This window comes from Protopterus annectens, chromosome 14.part0 (genome assembly GCF_019279795.1).
Source record: "Protopterus annectens isolate FY-2018-M chromosome 14.part0, PAN1.0, whole genome shotgun sequence".
NCBI classification, from domain to species: Eukaryota; Metazoa; Chordata; order Ceratodontiformes; family Protopteridae; genus Protopterus; species Protopterus annectens.
In genome coordinates, this window is record NC_056748.1 from 331,492,116 (window position 1) to 331,513,973 (window position 21,858).

The following is a 21,858-nucleotide window of genomic DNA, read 5'->3' on the forward strand; positions in this document are numbered from 1 at the left end:
AGTGTGAAACTCAAATGTCTGTCATTATTTAGTGATGTCAGTCCTCGGTGATTTGCCAGAAAACCACAAGCTTTGATGAATAGGCCAAAAATATGATGTGAAAATCTGGACTTTGAGCTATACGATCGCTGTATATCCACAGATGTGTTTAACTTAATTGTGGATAAATATTCACAAATGTGCTTAGTGCAATTGTAGAAAAAAGAAGAAAACCATTTGGCTGAGATTGACAGTGAGCAGTCGTCTGAATGAAAGTGTTTAACATGAGGGCAAATCCTTCCTTCTTGCAGGGGCGGTACCTCAGTCCACTTTATTGTAACTGCATCTAAGGTTACCAAACACATGTCTGAGTTTGTTCAGTCTGTCAGACCTGACTAAACAATCTTTTAGTTCGTTCATTTTGATAACCTTCTTTAGTAAATTTAGATACTAGGTTATATAAATAAGATGAAGTCCCCCATTGTTGTCTTTGTCTTAGTTTTAAGCACTTTGTGGTTGGTGCCATTAAAAATGTTATACAACAATGTTTTGTATAAACATGAAGAGGTTCTGACTTTTTTGGTATCTGGTTAATAATGAAAGATCAGAGACCATCTGTCTTTCCATGTTCACTTAACCTGTGCGCCTAACAGAAATCTAGCACTCTCTTCATTGCACAAACCTATCAAAAGTGTGTAAATAACTTAAAAGTGTGCATTATACCACCTGTCCAATGTTTATCGGTAAAATAACATGATTCTATGCATTTCTGTTTTAAGATTTGTAGTAATTAAAAGTGTCATGTCACACTTTAATGTAGTAAAGAAGAGTTCAGAGAAACTGAATTAGAAGCCTGACACATTGTGGCGTTAAAGTGTGTGTGGTATTGTGAGGGATGCTCCTCACTTGTCTTAGATAGGTTATACGTTTTGTAATTTATTCATACATTCTCTGTGAATAATTTCTTGTTGGAGCTCATAAAAAGAGGGAAAACAAGTCCGTGTTTATTTGGAAAATAACTTAAAACAGCTCTTTTAAGTTCGGACTGTGTTAAATGCCTTATAATTACACACATTGGATCCTTTACAAAATGGGACTTCATGAAATTAGATACATTCTTTAGCAGGTGTAAAGAATGCAATGTGAAATTTTAAGAATTTCTGTATGAGTAAATTCTAATGCAGGCATGCAGTTCAGTTTGCTTTAAGTGTATAATATATAATGCTGCAGGAATTTCGAGACTCGTATGTTATGCTGTGCAGAGGTGAAACTCCTAATTTGATCAGTTTGCCACCTGCTCACAGTCAGTGAGATACAATATATTTAAGATGTAGATTAGTTGATGCTATTACTCATGCTTTTGTTGAGGGAGTTACTTTTCTTTTCACCCACCCCCGCCCCTAATAGAGAAATGCATTTGTTTACATTTTTTTGTTCCAGCAGTCCCTTTGACTGGCACAACCCGTCTCTTCTCTGCATATTATCTTCTTGACTAGTACCATTGTGCTGCATTTACTTCTTTATTTACTTGGGTAATAATCACCACCCCCACACCACCACATTACCCTTTAATTTGTAGCAAGTGCACAACACTGTAACTTTCCCTATTGCTGTGTCATATTGTTTTACCTAGTATAATGACTGTGATCAGCTTCATAGTATATCAGAAGGGATCCATGTTCGGAAGAAAGAATCTTACTTTGGAAGGGCATGGACCATTTGGCCTTCTTATTCCAGGGAGCTATGCCATGCTAAGGAATGTGAGTATGGCGGATGTGGTGTACCCACTTTTGTTGCATATAAATGAAAGATGAAGACTATTGCAGGATGCGAAGAAGAGGAGCGAAGGCTGTGACAGGTTTGCATCTTATTAGCACTGGTCACAAGTCACAGCCATTGAGTGGGACTTATGTGGGCATGTTTTAACTGTAATTAAAGAGTGTAACAGGTGAAGACAGCCTCTGCTGAAACTATGTATGCGTATTACTTGTAGTGTCCACAAATCTTCTTTTGTCATAGTAGAGCCTTACTTTTGTTAAGTGAGCACTTAGTGTATTGTTCTCCTCTTAGATGCAAGCTCATCAGGGGACGATGAAGATGACAATGACGCATCAGAGGACATCAGCGACAACCATCGAAACAGTAAGTAACGTTGAACTTTGGGCTACCAGTTGGAAATAACTTGGAAGATTTTCAGACTGTTCAGTGATGTACATTGTGATGTTTATATTCTTGGAATACATTTTCTCCCATAGCATTTTTTTTGCAGTTTTAAGCATGTGAGCATGCTTGTGACATATCTGCCATAGCATGTTTGCTTTTAGCTTTTCAAGTCTAGTGTTAAGTTTACACTACTAACAGTAGTAGTTGGTTTGTGATTATGTTTACTCTGCACAACCAAGACACAACCTTATGTGTTCTGTAAGACAGTTGTTCACAAACTTCAGAAAATATTTTAATGCGACTATACCTTTTAGGTAGCATAGTGAAGAAGAACATTTCCCCTCAGACAAGCTATCGGTGTACGCACTTTTTTGCATTAGTTTTTCCTGCTTGTACTTGATATTTATTTATGCATTTAATTACTTATTGTGAAGCACACTGGGAAAGAAGCAGGGCTTCGTGTGCACACAGGTACTGGAAAACAGATTTCCAGCTCATTTCATGCAGACTGTCAATCTCCTCTCAAATCCTTACAAAGTAATTTTTGAATTATACCCATTGAAAGAGGAAGAAAAAATGGAAACCCTTTTTAATTCAGATAATAAACTTGGACCATCATTTATATATTTGGAGTACTAATTATATAGCATTTTCTCAAACAAGTTCTCAAAAACTATATTTTAATTATGTTCTGGTTAGCCATATATTGTAGTGTAGCAGTAAAACAGCATAACAAAACCTAAATGTTCATACTGTAATTCAGAGAACACAATATGTCATCTTTATGAAGCAGCTAAGCCATACAATATCTCTCACACACTATATTTGCCAACTTAAGAAATAATTTTAGCAGCATTTTTCTTGTCTAGGAGTGTTATATGTAGCTTTGCATAACTGACGTGTAATTGCTGTGTTTGAGCTTCCTTTACAGTTGTTTGACTAGTAAAGTATAAGATTTCTGTTGTTGCCTTAAGTTGTGATATTGTGTAGATTTTATGTTATTCTGTAATTAATGTAATATGGGAGATTCCCAATCTCATCCTATGTAATTTTTATGACATTGGTCAGCTTTGTTGTCATCTCTTAACTAGTACAACTTAAGTAGGATGCCTCCTGACTTATGACTGTTCTGATAATAGACAGCTTCACTTGAAAAATGTCAGCAGTTTTGATTTGTAGACAAAACAAAACCTTAGGCACAGGCCATTGTATATATTGCTTCAGCTTGACAATTTACCTATGTTTCTTATATATGTAACTGTCTGAAAATGACCTGAAATATGCCGCAGTGATTAGCTTCATAGGTGGTTACTAGGCTATTGAACTGAAGGTCTTTATAAGCCTAGCCATGTGAACCCAATATAACACTAGAGAAACCCAATACAAAGGATCTTGCCTAAACTCAAGAACTTTGTTAGCAATGACTGCCCATAACTTGGGGGGGGGGTCATAGGTGAAATCCCTGACAGGAATTTACGTTGTTTCACTCAGTCATCCAAGCTACGCTTAAACAGGCCCATAGAGGGGCTCTGTTTGATGTGAATCCAGAGGAGTGGCAACCCCTGAGTGGGGTCTACTTCAGAAGACTAAAAAACCAAAATACTGAATGATGGAATTTGCCCTTTCTCCACTGTTGTGCAGTCTTGGAGTTGGTATATATAGTTATCAGGGGCACAGTCCTCCACATGAGGGGTGCAGAGGGACATGCCTCCTGCATTAAAAATGTGTTCAGTATTTTGAATTTTCAGTCTTTTGGGATTTCGTCTTTTGGTTTGTCAATCTTCTGAAGTAGACCCTCTGAGAGATATCTGTCTGTCCAACAGGTCCTCTTTATGTCACAGCCAGATTAAGGTCCCTGGAACAAGTGACCCTTTTCCCATTTGACTTGCGGATGTGCAGCATTTCCATTAGGTATGGATCTGAAATTGCTCTGTAGGCCAGGCACAAGTCTCCTCTAAGTAGTCTGTACACTACTGAGTACAGTGACAGTGACATCAGTCTGTCAGTTTATGACGTGCTGGAGTCCCTGAATTTTCTTAGTTAGAAATCTCTGAGATCTCTCAAGATGCTGCAGGTGCTCGGCAAGGTACATACCAAATGGAACATTGTACTCAATTATTGGCCTGATGAGGGTCGAGTACAGAGAAATTATGACCTCTTTCATTCTTGAGACAATGCCTATGCTAATGAGGTGTGTCCCGTAGAATGCCTTTCTTACCACAGTCGACACATGGTGGTTAAAGTTTAGACTACAGTCACTGCTGAGTTGTTACTTACGATATTATTATTTGTATGATAGTCTGCAGGGATATCATTTTTACTGAAGGGGATGGTAATGTATTTTTTAGCACTGAATTTGAGTCCATGGGTTTGGCACCAATCATTGGTTTGTGTAAGTCCCTCTTGAAGTATATTGACATTGTTTGGGGATTCAGTGATTGCATCTAATTAGCAGTTGTTAGCAAACTTAGCCACAGCCCCTCTGTTTTAAACTGAACTTCTGAGAAGTATATTCCAAACAGTATGGGACCCAGAACTGGCCCCTGTGGAAACCCCACTGGTGACTGGTCTGCTGGTTGAGGTAAAGTCCCCAACTTTGAGTGTGATCTGTCGGTGAGCCAGTTAGCAACCTACTTGATGACATAAGGGCTGATATTCAACCGAGAGAGTTTAGCAGTGATGCCTGAATGTGGGATTGTGTCAAAGGCCTTGGCTAAGTCAAGGTAAGGTGTATGCACAGATTAGCCTTCATCTATGGCTCTGGTGATGTTTTCATAGAAGTCCACCAGGTTTAACAGGAATGACCTGCCTTTGACAAAGGGTTTGGAAATCACCTATATCCTTATTTATAAGGTCCATAATGATTCATTCCATGGCCTTACAGATAAGGCCGGTAAAGCTTATGAGTCTGTAATTCCTAGGGTCTGTTGCTATACCCCCTTTATGAAGGGGGGGGGTGAAGGTTGTTGTTTTCCATTCAGCAGGGACAAAACCAGTACTCAAGCTGTGGTTGAAGAGAGTATGTAATGGAGTTGCTAATACATGTTTTAGACCATTTAAAACACAACCTGGGATGCCATCCAGTCCCATAGAGGCTGTGCTTTTTGGCCTTGGAGAGAACAGTAATGACTTGGTCTTTGGCGATGCAAGGTGGGGGAGATGTAGAGGCAATGTTTTGTGGAATGTTTGGAGGGGACAGGGGTGAAATTTTCACCAAGCCTGTCAGCTAGCAGTTAGCTGTTTTCACAGCTAGTTTTGCACACATCTGGGTCTTACATTTTAGGTTATGGATACGGATATAGCTGGAGAATGCCTTATGGTTATAATCAGCAATGGTCGCTAAATTTTCTTTTCGAAGTTGCCATTAGAGGATTGTACAGGTTGTCTTATTTGTTCAAGCAGAGGAGGATGTTCTTCCAGTGCTGGGACCTCTCTTTGTTATTCTTAGACAGCAACTTCTTCCTCTTGTTGTATGACTTATTAATGCTAGATGTCCACCAGGGGCACTTGTTTTTTTCTTGAAGATCTTGTTTTGATCATATCCGGTACAGCTATGTCATTACTTAATTTATTTATTTTACATTTGTTTATTGGGAAAGTCCAACTTGGAATGAACCCAATTTTCAGTGGACGCCCGGGGAGAAACACTTCAGATGCATGTCTTTGTGACATAGATTTGTATGTAAAATACATTTGCATAAGTGTTTACAGGGCATTTGTGTATACCTTAGTATAGTTGTCAATGCCATCTGTAGGAACAAGAGCTTGGAAGTTATTTATGCCATCTCTTAGGAGGCTATAATTAGTTTTGGTGAAATTTTTTAGCCCGATTTCACCTAGAGGGGTTCAGGTGTTGTAGCTGCTTCAAATGTGATTGATTTGTGATTAAGTTTAACCAGTGAGGGTCATATACTTATGGTGGTGCAACAGTCACCGATGTTGGTGAGGACAAGGTCAAGGATGTTTGAGCCCCTTGTGGGGCTGCATACTATTTGTTCCAGGTCTTTAGTGTTACCAAAGTCCAGGAATCTTTGTGCGAGCATGCATACCATTAAAAAATGCTTGCTGAAGATGATTTAATTAGTGGTACCTGCAGTAAGATGGTTTTACAAATCTGCTACCGATTGTGATGGTTTATTGCACAGCTGTGTATAATATGAGACTGTGACAAAAAATAAGAGTAGACTCAGAGGTGAGAGATCTAGGTGGCACAGATAAATAGTAGCCTGAACTTTGTCCACCATAGGTCCATAGTGATGAGGATGTCCTTCTATGTGACACAACTTATAAGTAAAGGATGTTTCATCCAGATCCAAGGAAATTATAGTCCCACTGTACTCAACCCTCAATAGACAGTAATTGAGTGCAATGTACCATTTGGCATGTACTTGACTAGGCACTTACAGGAGCTGGAGTGATCTCAGAAGTTCCTCACAAAGAAAATGTAAGGTGTAAACAACATGTCCTTTGCAGATGGACCAATTCTCTAAGAATGTGAAGGTCGGGAGGATATGTATGGACTTTCCTGTGTTTGCTGGCAAAATTATTTAACTGTTATGCCTTCTAAACCCTTTGTGGTAAATCCATATAGTTTCATACTAAAGTCAAGCTTCAAGCAAAATATTAGTGTCTCTGTTGAAGTACATGTTATCAAAAAGCATAAACAGCAGAGTTGTTCATCACAGTGCTGTATAAACATTGATACTGTTCAGAAAAGTATGGGTCTTTAACTAAATGCAATAATTCTAACTATGCACATTTCCAAATTATGTTTTTTTTTCCTGTAAAGTTTTGCAAACGAGTTGCAGTGATTTTTGTAACTGTACCTGCTCTCAGCTCTGTTTTTTTCTCATTTTATTGTGAATTTTTGCATGATACCTTGCATGTCTTTTCATTCTAATTGTTTTTTTTTTTAATATTTCCAAAAATATGACTGTTATAAGACCATGGTTTTGCATATGATTAGCTTGCAGTGCCATGAGTTTAGAGGTGGGTATCAGTGGCACATTTGTCTGCCATAAAATGTAACTTATCATACAATACTTTTAAATCTTTTTTTCTTATGATATTTTATCTATCAGCTTGAATATGCAAATCTTCCCTTTTGTTACTGTTAACAGTAACTTCTATCATCTCCATTTTTGCAAATCCTGCAAATACAATTGTACTTGCAGTCCTTCTACATGGAGTTAATCTCCTTCAGTAACAAATAACCCACTTTTGCGAAAATATTAATACTGACTGTATTATACTGCCAAAGTAGCAATATATATTATCTTCACTGGTGTGCATACAGTACATCACCAGTGCATTCATCTCTGCTGTAAGCTATGTATGTAATTGTGATCTTTGCATAATAGCTTACTCTAGCCAACTAAAGTATGGAAATATTATAGACTGTGTTAATACGTTGATGATTTCATAATGTGCATAACTGCCTTTCACTAGAATCAAAGGTGAAGCCAAAATAGAGGCAAAAGCCTAAAATCAGAGATGCATGTCACATTTCCTTAAAGGTTGATACAGTAGGGGTTTTCCTATTAATATGCAGTTTCTGAAGAGGAAGAGGTCTTTAACTCTGATGCATAATGGTTTAAACCTATTCTAAAAATAGTTACAAGCTTTATGAGGCACACCCATTGTTGGTTATGACATACTAATGGCAGAAGGACTGTATACTGAAAGGCATAGTAATGTGGCAAGATTGTTGCGCTGGGGATTGTGCAGACATTATGGTACTGAAGTGGCTGAAAAACATTGGAAACATAAGCCACAAAGCATTGTAGAAAAAGATGAAGTGTTCATCACATGGGATCATCCATTACCAACAGTTCAAAAGGTAGATATTAGGAAACCGGATGTAGTGGTCCATGAAAAGAAGTCAAAAGCAGCATTGATCATTGAAATTGCCACAGCCGGTGACTACAGTGGCTTGCATACAGAGAGACACAAAGTCATAAAATATCAGGGTTTGCAGGCAGAAATGAAAGCATTGTGGAAGAAAGATACCCAGACAGTCCCAATAGTAGTAGGAGCAATGGGTCTTATAAAAAAGACTCTACAATTATATGTGGATATGTTACCAGTACATGTAATGTTGTATGAATTGCAGAAGGAGTCATTACTGGGCACACTGCGGGTGCTGCGAAGACCACTTCTAGCTAACATCAAAGTTTGAAACAATACTAATTTCATGAACTTTAATCGTACTTTGATTTAGGAATGGGGTCCATTCCCATTATGGTATTAGAAACCCAAAAGATTTGGAGAAATTAAAAAAAAAAAGTTTTTTTTTTTTTCAGAGCAGGTTCCAGTCACTATTCATTTTCAGCGCTGTCGTTTGGCTTGTCTACTGCTCCAAGGGATTTCACCAAGTGCTTAGCCCCTGCAATTGCCTTCAGTAGGACCAGAGGGGTATAAATATACTCCTACCTGGATGATTGCCTGATAAAGGCCACAAATCTATCAAAACTTCACAAGGATCTGAAGTTTACTCAAGACCTCCTGTCCTCCCCGGACTTCACAATAAATCTGAAAAAAATCCAACACTATTCCAGCCAATAGGATAATTTTCTTGGGGACACTCCTGAAATTCTCACTTTTAAAAAAACCCCAGACAAGTTCTCCTTTTTGACCCACTACTTTTAAAGTGGCCAGCAGAAACAGTGCACTTCAGCCAGAGTGTTTCTCTGAGCACTGGGGTACGTGGCATCTTGTATCCTCATGATTCCCTGGCCAAGCTGCACATGAGGAAACTCAAGTAGTACCTCAAAAATGTATGGTGGCAGCACTCGCAGTCCCCGGTGACTGAGATACAGCTGATCCCTTGTCTCAAAGGAGTTTGCATGATGTGTACAGGCTAGTGCCAAAAACCAGGGCCTTCCATTCAGATTCACTCCCAAGGGCCACATTTTCAACACAGATGCCTGAGAGACTGCCTGAGGCCCTCACTTTCAACACTTCCAATCCCAGTGAAAGTGGGAGGTTCAGTTTAAGGACAGGCAGATAAACTGGAAAGGGCTTATGTCAGTGCAGAAAGGCCTGATAGCTTTCAAGGAAAAATGGGAACCAGGAGTTCTATTTGTCAAAACAACACCCCAATAATGTGGTACATAAACGAGCAGGAGGGCACCCACTGTTACCATCTGTGCAGCCCAGTGATGCAAGTTTGGGAAATGGCTCATTCTCTGGGGTTGCACCTCCTGGCACAATGCCTTTCAGGGGTTCAGATTTAATCTAGCAGATCACCTCAGCAGAAAATTGATAGACCCCCCCATGAATGGCATCTGCTTTGGGGAAAATTTTCTCAGCATTGCCCAGAGATAGGGAGTCCCTCTTCACCACAAAGGAAAATACTTATCTGAGAAGATTCTGTTCCAGGAACAAACAGAAGTCACCCTGGAGAACAAACACCTTTTCCTTCCCCTGAACCCATCTCTTCATTTATGCATTCCCTTCCTTACCCCTACTACCTTGAGTGCTTCTAAAGATAAGATAAGAGGGCCCAAGGGCAATACTGATAGCCCCAGACTGGCACAGGTGGCACTAGTATCCTCTGCTTCTCAAACTAACCGACTAGAGTCCATGGCTGCTACCTCAGAGAGTCGACCTTCTGTCTCAGGACAAGGGAAAGGTGGTGCACCCCCACATTCAGATGTTCATCCTTTCAGCTTGGATAATTCCATAGCATCCAGGAACAGGCTTACCCTAAGCAAACAGGTTCAGGACATTCTCAGGGAATCCAGAAGACCTAGCACTAGGAAATCATACTCCGCTTAAGTGGAAAAGGTTTAGCATCTGCTGCCAGCAGCAGCACCACGGTCCTGAATCATCCCAGATTGCTACCATTCTAAATTACCTGGCTAGTCTTGTTAATAATGGCCTTTCCTACACTCCATTAAAATTCATGCAGCTGCCATTTTGGCTGACATAACTGCTCTTCCTCCTGTCATTTCCAGTCTCCTGTTAAAGCCATTTCTTAGGGGAGTCATCCACATCAGACCGACCAGGAGGCAACCTAACCCTCCTTGGGACCTTAATTTTGTTCTGGAGAAATTGACCCTGCCTCCTTTTGAACCTGCAGCCTCTGCCCAACTGAAGTTTCTTACTTGGAAGACTGCCCTGCTGCTAGCTGTCACCTCAGCCAGGAGGGTTTCTGAACTGCAGGCTCTCATGGTCGTGGAGCCATTCCTTATCTTCTGCTCATATAGGGTTTCCCTTAGAATTAACCCTTCCTTCATGCCCAGGGTAGTCACTGACACTTCTCTAAACCATTCACCTGCCTACATTCTTTCTCAACCCTCAGAACAAAGGGGAAAGAATACTCGGTTCTTCGGCTGTGCATAGGCAGCTCCACTGTCTTGACAGAACAAGAGCCTTGAGAAAGTCTGACCAGCTTTTTGTGACTTTTGTCCCTGGCTCTGAGCAAAAACCAGCTTCTAAATAAACTATCTCTAAATGACTCTCCCACTGTATCTCTTTTTGTTACAGCCATCATGGCAAAAAATCTCCTGAGGCTGTCAGGTCCCACTGCACTAAGGCTACTGCAACCTCTGCTCAAAGGGGTCCATACTAAGGACATCCTAAGCTTCCAGCTAGTAATCTGTGCATACCTTCACCAAAAACTACCAGTTGGCAGCCTTTTCTAGGTCCAGAGCAGGATTCGCAACTGCCATCTTGCAAGGCATCCTTTCCTCTCCCTAATCTCCTTCCTCCCTCTTTTCAGTTTTGGGAATCTTTCCACAAGTCAGGAGTGCAACAGTGAAACACAAAGCCAGTTGTGTACATTTACCATAAATGTAGATGTTTGAGTGTGTTTGCTGTTGCAGTCCTGTTTCCCCTCCATCCTTCTCCCTTTTCCCTTAGCCTATTAGGGAGTTTATTTATATCCTTTTTTCTAGCCAAGGGAACCCCCTTGGCCTCTCTTCCTTTAGGGGTTCTCTTCCTCTAGGGGTTCTCTTCCTCAGTTCCCTACTGCTCACTTGGTGCTCCTACCTGCTATGGGACAATAAAAAATGATTTCATTATGTAGGCTGGCTACCTATATACCCAAGTGTACTGATGTTGGTCAGGGCATCCTCCAGCCTTAGGAGGAGGAAAGATTTTTCTCTGGTAGTTGGGCCAAGCAAGAGCTTTCATAGCAAGAAGTTCCACAAGTCAGGACTGCAAAAGTGAATACACTCAAACATCTACATTTATTAAGTGTACACAACTGTACTTTTTGACATCATGATATCATGAAAAAATGCACCTTAAAAAGATCAGTGTGAAACTCTAATGGAAATTTTGGAGATCAGAGGCATTATTTACTTTACTCTTTATGGAGTTCTCATTGCTATGGAGTTACGGGTATAACATCACTGTGGACAGTCTTAACTCTGTTCTGCAGAAACTGTACCTGTCAGTAGTTACCCAGTAATGTCATAGTAGAGCAAACCACTCCTAACATGGTCATGAAATGGATAAGATTTCTATCAGGAAAGAGCATGTTTTTTTGTTAAGACCTCTTATGTCCCAGTTATATAATGCTTACATCATCTAAAGCATCTGTATTGCAGTTCATCACAACAAGGTGATGACCTTCACATCAGGTTAGAAAAATGCCACCACTGGACGTAGTTGCCAACTGTCAAGATTTTCGCTGAATGTCCAGATTTTTGCCATGTATTTTTGGTGTGTTCCTTATAAAATTTGTGGCTTTCTGGAAAATCATTGCGGATTGAAGTCACTAAAAATGACAGTCACTTCAGTTTAGGATTTCATATCCTACAGAAAATGCTTGCTAACACAAAAACCTTTAGTTTAGCAAGTTTTGTAAGAGCAATATTTAAATTGTGTCCCTATTTGTGGGTCTTTGTCCCCAATTAATTTTGGCTTTGTCTGATTTTTTGTGTTAAGAGATTGAGCGCTGGATGTTAGAACATTCCTTTTGCTGAGGATTGTGCAGAAATGCTGGTGATCTTGTGGTAGAAAGACACTGAATGTGAACATGCTGACTACTTTTGTTATTTTCTACAAAGATGTTACAATGACATGTGACATGAAACCCTGTGGCATCACTGAGCTCAAAGCAGATGCTATTCTAATCAAAAGAAGGATGTGCCACATAGTGGCGATCAAATACGAAATAATGATGAGTATATTAAAAAGATGAATTGACTCAAAAATGTAATATTCATGTTCTTTTTCAGTTTTGTGATAATTCAAGAAGCATGTTTAACAGATTTCAGAGCTATACGTAGCAGTTCTATAGAAAAGTACTGTATGCTTTATGCCTTGTATAGATGCTTAAACTTAAGCAGACATTTTTTTCTGCCCTGCAAAAATCTATTAGTAAAGAACTCAACTAGACTTTTTTTAATTAGATTTTTGTCTTTTGATTAGTTTCATTGTTTTTGATTAATTTGTGGGTAGTTACTAGGCTTGCAGTCCAGGTGACCATTGAGGAACCTAGCCCAACTTCCCAGTTGCCCTGAAGCACTGCCTGATTAAGTGACTTGTTAAAAGTCACACTGCAGGTAAATGAGGACTCAGGAAATTTAACCCTGTACCACAAGAGCTACAGCTCACAGCCATCTGCGCCAGTTGTCAAACTCATGTTTGCTGTGTTCCAGACATTGGTTGTCGTCTAGCAGTGGGTCAAAGAACAAATGAAGAATGCTTAAGGGAGCATAAGAAGCAAGCGATTGTTGACCCAATATTGCCGCGTAGTACATTTTGTGGAAAGGTGCATTAGACTATGTACCTTAAAAGGCTATTGCCTGACAAACTGGAATTCTCCAGAGAATAAAGTTACTTTCATTTGCGTATTGGGTACAAAGGGAGAAAACAATTGGATCTTCTACAAAACAAAAATACTGCTTGACATACAACATCTCTGTTGATGTAACCCACTCAAAATGGAGATGGTAGTCAGGAACCTTTGCAACTGGATCAACAACTCCCTCTCCTTCAGGAGTCGTATAACAGTTGTCAGGACAACATTCTTCTGTCTAGCGCAACAAATGCAAAAAGGCATTTCATCCAGGTCAAAAGAAATTATTCTTCTTCTGTACCTGGCATTTATTAAATCACTTACAGAGTCTAATGCCTCTTCAGCATGCACCTAGCCAAACATACAGTACACCTAGAAAGGGCACAAGGGTTCCTAACTAAAAAGATTATTAGTCTAAAAACCTTCAGTTTGTAGGATATGTTCTCTTGCATATTATAGGCGTCTGAGAGGAGATCTAATTTATGCATTCTGTTCCATCAAGGACCTTCTCTTACTGGGTTTTGTACCTCCACAGTTAGTCTATGTAAGGATTTAAACTGCCATTAACACAACATATTAGAAGGGCAGTTTTATTACCCAAATGTTGCCCCAAGTCTGAACAAATTCCCTTTATATGCTAAATAGTGTGATACCATTGCTTCTTTCAAGAAGAACTTGGATGAATTGGAAAATGTACACAAATTCATCCCTGGCCTCACATTTTTGCCACCCTGGAAATAGGAGGTACATCTTGAGTGCAGTTACTATTAAGTTAATAGACTATTTGCTACCTGTCAGCCTTGTAACTCTTGCGTGCTCACCTTGCCTTCATATTTCATTTTAAAATTAGTCCTATTTGCAAATTGTGGTATTTTTCTGAAATGATGATCACTTTTCAGTTTTGTGATTACTGTTGTAATATCACAACAGTGTCTAAGTTCAGTTGTGAAAGACAGGAGTATGAATGAATGTCATTTTTGTAAAGCAAATAGTGTGAGGTTGCTTTTTTACAAACCTGCCGAATGTTTGCTTTCTCTGGGGAGCATTGGACCCCGATCCCACATTGCCATTCAGGAAGGTTTGCTCCATGTACACTCTTACTTAGTGTAATCCATTCAGTGGTTAGAGAAAAGTTATGTACATTATATAGCTTAACTTGTTTTTCTGAGTGGTACAGTATTCTTTATTCAGGTGGAGCCTGAAAAGCATCCATGATGATCAGTGCTCTACCCCTGTTAACAAATGTAAATAAACACATACATTTAAATACAGTCACTCAATAAATAAACAAAAAGACACCATGTACTTTGGTTCTCACAGTATTTGTTCTTTTTTGCTTATTTTTCTGTCAGATTAGGATTCCTGCTCCCATTGTAAGTTACTGATTGTGCTGTTGTGTTTCTGTTACTGTTTATCAAAGTATAGTGAATTCTAACTCTAAAGAACATGAAAAACATGCTTGTATTTAGAGTAACATGTAAAAAAAATGTGTGATGCTTGCCAGTGCAACATCAGAACCAAAAACGGTATTTGTTTCCCTTGAAAGTAACCATTTGATATGAGTTTGTTTGTGTTTTCAAGGTAAACTGAAAAAGCACAAGCAAATACTAGTGCTCAAGAAAAAAAAGTTTACTGCTCAGAACACATTAATTACTAAATGTGAAGCAATACTGTAATTAAGGCTACATGTAGAGAAGTAAAATAATTCCAAAACAGCAGCATGGGGCTAAAAGTGAATGGAAATTCAAAGGCTAAAAGAGCAATAACTTTGTTCTTCAAGTTAACAAAGTCCAAAGTAACTGGTGAAATAAATACTTTGTGGATGTGGAACTTGTGTCTTTTCTTGTTTTGATGCTGGTTTGCTCCCCTTTACTGTGTCAGCTTACTCTAAACTCTTACCATTTCGTTATACCTAAATGTGCTTTGTGAGTCATGTTATCATCTGCTTCTGATTTTGGGATTTGTATCCTAAGAATTGGGCATAAATTATGTGCAGTCATTTGACAGCAGCTGGGAACATGAAACCAAACTATGAAGAAGCAATATATAAAAACAAAATGCTTCTCATTTCCAAAAGACAGCACTGGGGACTTTGCCTTCTGCTTTTCAGTTGTGTTTATCTGTATTTAGTCTTCTTTACTTTCTCTGTAACACTCTTAGCCGTTTATAACAATTGCAAGTTTTATTTTTGTCTAGTGTATCAATGTGAGGTAGAGTGCTGAGGATGCATACTGATGTGGTGGTGACGTTTGTGGAACTGTTGCATTATATGTTTGAGTTGCTGTGACTAAAAGAGACAGAAAAGAATGGTGTTCACTGCAAAGAATCAACATAAATCTGTTATTATTAATAATGATATTTATTATTTTTTATTGGAAAATGTGTATATTACATTTGCTGGATTAAATTCTAAATAAAGTGTAATGCCGGACGTTCTTATACTAAGTAATACATCCAGTAGCTACATTGTTGCGATGTGTTCTAGAGGGGACTTGCATACAGGACAGAACAAAAGCAACACAGTAAAGTTAGGGCAAAGGAATTATGGTCAAGACCTAATTCGGTAAAGCGGACATAATTGTTCTATCGGGTTTGTCTTGCTGTGAATCTTTTTTTTTTACTAGTGCAGATGTATATTTTAAGTAGAATTTTGAGAATATTGGTGTACAAAGGCACATTGACAAATGTACTTGCAGCATATTCTACATTTTAATTAGTCAGGTGTTGATGTGACAGGCAGTAGTTCACAGTTCCAATAAAGCAGAAATCATTTAATCAGCATGCAGATAATTTGCGCTTCCTGCCAAGAGCCAATTAAGTGGTCATGTATTCTATAGAGCCAGTGTCTGCCTAATGGGGGCAGGGATTCTGGCTTATTAGGGCACTTCAGTTTTCTTTTCTCATACTGACTACTTTTAATGAGGCACAATTGGAGTGCTAATTGCCACCTACTGGCCATCGTTGCCTGATTCCTAATGTTCTTATTCTGAACGTTTATTTGATTTGGGTGCTTCTCTTCCCTAGCTCTTGGGAGAAAGGAAGAAAACAGACATTCACATTCTGAATTGAAATGCAAAGAGACTTCAGCACAGACAACAGCTCTGACATGCTGTGATGTAGTGGTTTGTGAGTACCCATTCTGGAAACCATTCTCAGAATGTCTCATGCCCAGTGTGTGGATATGGGAAAGTAGTTCAATTCACTCTACATTCAGGAGGCATTGAGCAGTCTGTGAATAGTCCTTTATGGCACCTGTTACTGAATACCAGCTACAAGTACAAAAAAATGCAGGCATTCCTTGCGTTTCTGTATTATGTTTTTCCCTTATTTTTTTTTTCGCTCTTTTAGTTGTGTGAAATTGCTACTGAGCTGTAAGTGTTCAGTTTTATTTAGGATATAAACATTGTCTCTAAGCACTCACATTTGTTTTGAGCTAACTTTGTAATTCTGAAATGTGTAGCCTATCCATAAAATAACACAGTTATGAGCTACTGCTTATGTAATAACTTGAAGCAATAATGGGTCTGGAACTAATATTAGAGGTGTGTAAATCTCTGGATTTTAAAACATTGGTTTACTGGGAAAGTCCAGCTGGGTAGAATTGCCCTTTTTCAGCAGTGGCCCAGTGAGAAAAGCTTCTTGAAAGTTAAGTGAGATGACGGAGTGATGAATTAATATATGCAATGGAGAAAAAATGATATATAAATATTTACACATTGTGAAGGTGAGTTTTGGTAAGAAGTACAGCCATTGCAGTAGGCTGGAAAGTCACATAGGTAAAATTCAGATGCAAAAATCACAGCATGAATATGAGTCAGATTATGTACAGTTAATAATGGTAATGTGAAGAAAAAGCAGAGATTTATGAATACAAAACAGAATATCAGGATAAAATATTAGTTTTATGAAGAACATGTTGGATAGGAAAATAAAATATATTGAAAGTGTGTGTCTGTGTGTGTTGCACAACAACTAAGTAAATGAAGATGTGGTAAGGTACTAACATTAGAGATGACAAACATTCACATTAAGACATGAAACTGTATTCCCTAACTAAGCATGACCAGTATAAAGTGTACTCTATGCTTTATTTACAAATGTTAGTAAGTCCAGGCCGGCAACCATTGCTAAGATAGTTAAGGTAGATTGGAGATAATCAAATGCGTTGTGAGCTTTTATTTATTTTTTGGCTTTAATAGCTGTAGATAAAAAAAATACTGAAGTTAAGCCTGTTTCTTGGAGGGACAGAAAGTGGTCATGGCTGGGGTATGCTAGAATAAATAATATAGTCTTACATTTCAAAGAGCTTTGCAGAATGTGCTAATATTTGTATAGTAATATAGACAAAGTCAGACAATTGATATTTGTGTGGTAGTATAGACAAACTCAGACAAAATGTACTAATGTTTGTGCGATGGTACAGACAAACTCAGAATACAGTAGAAATGAAGTTTGTTAGTTTAAAATTGGTGTCAGAATGTGGTGTGATTGGTAACATTGCTTCTGAGCCACCCCCTGTAAAGAGGCAGTTGAGTGTAGTATGTTTACCTTGTTAACAATAACTAAAGAAATGTGGTGGGCATTTGCTTCAGCATAAAGGGTTGTTGATTTTCAGTGTAAAGTAGTGTAGTCAGTCAAATTCTGCAAGTACTGGCTGTGCTGTGTTTTGAAACTCATTCCAGCAGTTTAGACGTTTCTCTGATGCACACAGTGTGTACTCCTGCAACATTTCAAGTTGTAGTCTGTGACTCTTTTAAGATTGCTTTCTGCTGCCTGTAATTGTGAAATTACAAATTTTGGTTACCGTTCCATGAGTATGCATTTTCTGCATTTCAGGCACCCCCCTCGTGCAGATTGCTGAATTGTAGCTCCTTAAATGTTAACATTGTTGCAATTCCTACACTAATCTTGGTATCTGCTGAGCCCTTCATTAAATGCTTCATAAAAACATTTTAAATGTCAGATCAAAATATAAAAAAGTGAAAAAAAATGATGGTTAAGATGTTCCTTATGATATCCCCATTACCATTTGTTAAAGCTTTTCATTTGCACAGAGTAAAAAATAGGATTACAGAACAGCTTGTAGATTAATTGAATTAATTTGAGAGGCGAGTACATCTTTACTAAAGATATGTTGGTTATGCATTGTTGTGCAGAAGTAAGCAGTTGTTACATAAAGCTGTGTGTTTTCAGGGCAAATAATTTTTTAATACCTTTGACCCTGCTCATTAGATATCTCACATTGGACCCGTAGCTTCCAGAATACAGTTCAGTTCTTCCATGTACCCTGTTAATGTACAAGCCACTCAAAACTACTTTGTTTAAGGTGCATGAGTCCCAGACCACAATAGTAAAATTTGTTGTAAGCTGTTTGTAGGTGGGTAAGAACAGTGCTCTTTACTTGTTGAAGGACTTACCGTCAGAGCACGCAACATCTGACAGTAGCTGCTAGGGAATGTCTCCTAAACCACACTTGTAGAACAGAACATCAGCTGGTATATGGAAATTGTCCAAATCTTCTGTCAATGTTAAGGTTAATGAAACTGACATATCGCTGTATTGCATTCAGCACATACAGAGCATATTTACTGAAGCAGAATTGTCAGTCAGAATTTGCAGAGCTTTGCATAAATAGCAACAGTTTAAAGTTACCGTAATGTATAAAGGTACATTGTAAATGGGTAGGTTTTATAGAGTGAGAGAGTCCTGTAATTGTCCAGATATCACAATGGTCTTAGTGAGGTGTTTAGGAGCATATATATATGTGCACACCATATATGTGCACACCACTTGAGATTGCGGAATTGAGTGCATAGTACAGTGATGGAGCTGTGGTTGGAGGACAGTACCTAGTGTTAGCTGATCTTTCCACAGCACAATGCCCTTTCTAAAGTTTACACATGTTTACTGTGCTGACCAAATCAATTATTTGGATGTGTCAGTCTTTAAAAATATGAACAATGGATGTTATGGTTTGAAACTCTTTAGAAAACCTATATTTTCTGACAGTTATTTAGAGTATAACAGTTGCCATCCTTGGTTTATGAAGAAAAACATTTTTAAAGGGAAACTTGTTATGGTAGCCAGAATGTGCTCTGACATCATGAGTTTTAGGTCAGTAATTAACATTTTGACAAACATGTTTCAGGAAAGGGTGTACTCGGTAGATTTATTGTCAAAAATTGGTGATAAACTGTCGAGAAGATGCGTTACCAAATACAAACCCTTGTTAGGGTTGAAAGTTTCAGGTGGGCTATGTATTAAGCAAAATGGCACTATCAGCACAAATGTCTTTTCCAGCTCAGTGGTGATCCCCTTTAGTGGTTACGCAAAAAAAAATTAAAAATATAATAGTAAAAAATTGGAGGGCGTTTACCATGGGGCACTGACATTGTCACAATTTTAGGTGAAATCCCTAATTTTGTGTTCAAGACTGGGAGGAATATAAAGTAGAACATCCCAGAGACAACTTTTCTTATTAGAATAAGAGGGGCACTGGGCATTGTGGTGCCTGTAATCAGTGCAGATACATTTTAGAGCAGTCAAAAATTAGTCAAAGTCCGATGGGGGTGTTCCTGATGCTATGGACATTAAATTGACTGTCTTTAAAAACAAATTGGTGGATTACAAGAAGCTTCAGCAGGAGAATATTTTAGTGAATGCCTTAGAATCTGCCAAGTCGCAAAAGGACTTTGGACTTGGAAATTTCTAACTGGATTGGTCCAACATTCACTATTTCACCAAGAACTGTTAGCCCTCTTTGATCAGCATGGCTGTGAGCTCATAGAGCTTATGGTAAACTGTAACAAAGCCAACCTTGAAAATATGCTTGCTGAAATTCATGTTTTGGATCAGGAGATCCATTTGGCGGGCTTGCATGAAAGCAGCTGACATCAGTATGATTCTATTTTCAAACAAGTTGATGGCATGGCATCCATTATTGCCAATTGCAAGACAGAGTAACTGGAATGGGACTGTAAAGCCTACCAGGCAGGTAATGCTTACCCTGCACCACCAGTTGTACGTGGAAATCATACTGAACACCATAGTCAGCCTACGGACCCCGGGGGAACTTGCAACTGCTCATTTTGAAGGGGAGGCTGCCCCTTTGGATTTACCAGGGCCTCCGAGGTCGCAAGGACTCAGGAACAGTAGGCCGCAACACTGGAACCCCTGTCCACAGGGGAATGCTTGGAATCAACAAGCACAGAGGAACGGCCAAGTTTTCAACATGAGGAGACAGCAGAGGTGATTGTTTTAAAGAAACTTAATATTGTTTCCAATTCAACTTGTGACTTTAAAATTTAGAATTATTCAGGCTTTTTGTTCACTGTTCAATATGCAGATTTATTTAGTAAAGGATACAATTTTGTACCTAGTAAATCTAGCAATCTCAGAGTTCATTTGTGATTTTAAAATGTACATTAGGAACTTGAATTTTAAATTTTTACATAAAAATGATAACCATGATTATAATAGTACTAACAATGGCTGTAGAATACCGAGAACTTTTAACCCTGATCCACATTATTTGTTTAAATCTTTTGAAACAGCTTGTGAGATGGATTTCCACTACTATGTGGGTAACTCTATAGTAGAAAAAAAAAAAAATAATCTTACTGCTTCTGAAACAGCTTTTTGTTTGATCTTAGGGGTAAAACTGAATTAAGGTTTATGTGACCAGACAAAGGGGGAGGGATGGTGATTGTTCAAAAAGAGGACTACATACAGAATATATTTAAACTATTATATAGCAATACCTATAGTGAGGTTTCTTTGAATGAAGTCAGTATAGCATACTGTAGGATTGAGTGGCTACTTTTTGACATGGTCACTCAGGAACAGATTAGTATCAATGATTACAGTTATATGGCTGTTGAAACCCCTAAAATTCCAGTTATATTTGGAGTTCCAAAAATTCACAAGGACCTGGCTGACCCTCCCCTCTGGCCAATTGTGGACTCGGGCTGGTCAAAACTAGTTCTATAGCCAGGTTCTTGGACAGCAAACTTAAAGAAAAGTTCTTGAACATCCCACATTTATGCTGTGATTCATGGCATTTTTTGGAAAAGTATAAAAGCCTTATCCCTTTTGGGGAAGGAGGAGTTTTCATCACGATCGATGTCAAGGACCTTTTCAGTTGTATCCCCCATGTTATAGGGTTGGAATGTTTTTCTGATTTCCTGTATGACGAATTTGGTATTGAGCAAAGGCTTATTAATCCTTATACCCAACTGATGGAAATAGTTTTAAAAAATGATTATATTTATTTTGAAGGCCATTACTTCAAACAGCTTGAGAGAGTAGCAGTGGGGTCGGCTTGCGGACCCCTATTTGCTAATATAGAGATGGCTTGGTGGGAGAAACATTTTCTGTTATGTTCTCCTTTTTTTGAACACATCCCGTTGTAGCTTCGTTATTTAGATGACCTGTTTGTGGCATGGACTGGACCCTTAGAAGATATACCTGCATTTATTGAATATCTTAACCAAAGTACACATTTCTTTAAATTTACCCATACAGTGGAAGAGGAAGAAATTTGTTATTTGGATGTATTGATTACAAAAATAGGTGATGTGTATATAAAGTCAACCATTTTTAGGAAAGCTACATATTCGAATAGCATGCTTCATTATTCTAGTAGCCATCCTATGCATGTTAAGCGTGGAATTCTTAAGGACCAGTTGTTTTAGAGCCCTTCGGATGGTCTCCCTGTTTAATGATTTTTATTGGAATGTGATTCTATGAGCAAAATGTTTCTTTACAGGGGATATCCTATTAGTTTGATATATAATATTAAACAAGAGGTCATCAACAAACGAAATAATGGTTTTTATGTTCCAATACTGGAAAGTTTGGATATGACAGTATATGACCAATTTTTGTTACCCCCTAGAACTAATAATTATACAAAAGATGAAGAAGACTTAACCATCAATTGTTTATCCCTTTGTAGATATTCC

At 38.5% G+C, this 21,858-nt stretch overlaps 1 protein-coding gene across 9 annotated transcripts in view; it reads left to right on the forward strand.

Moving 5' to 3' along the window:
* Positions 1–21,858, forward strand: part of FGFR2 (fibroblast growth factor receptor 2) — a 490,361-nt gene that overhangs the window by 65,273 nt on the left and 403,230 nt on the right. For all 9 annotated transcript variants that reach the window (XM_044056062.1, XM_044056068.1, XM_044056067.1 and 6 more), the window contains one exon: positions 2,050–2,121. In XM_044056062.1, the coding sequence (XP_043911997.1) occupies positions 2,050–2,121 (72 nt within the window). The remainder of the gene's footprint in view (positions 1–2,049; positions 2,122–21,858) is intronic.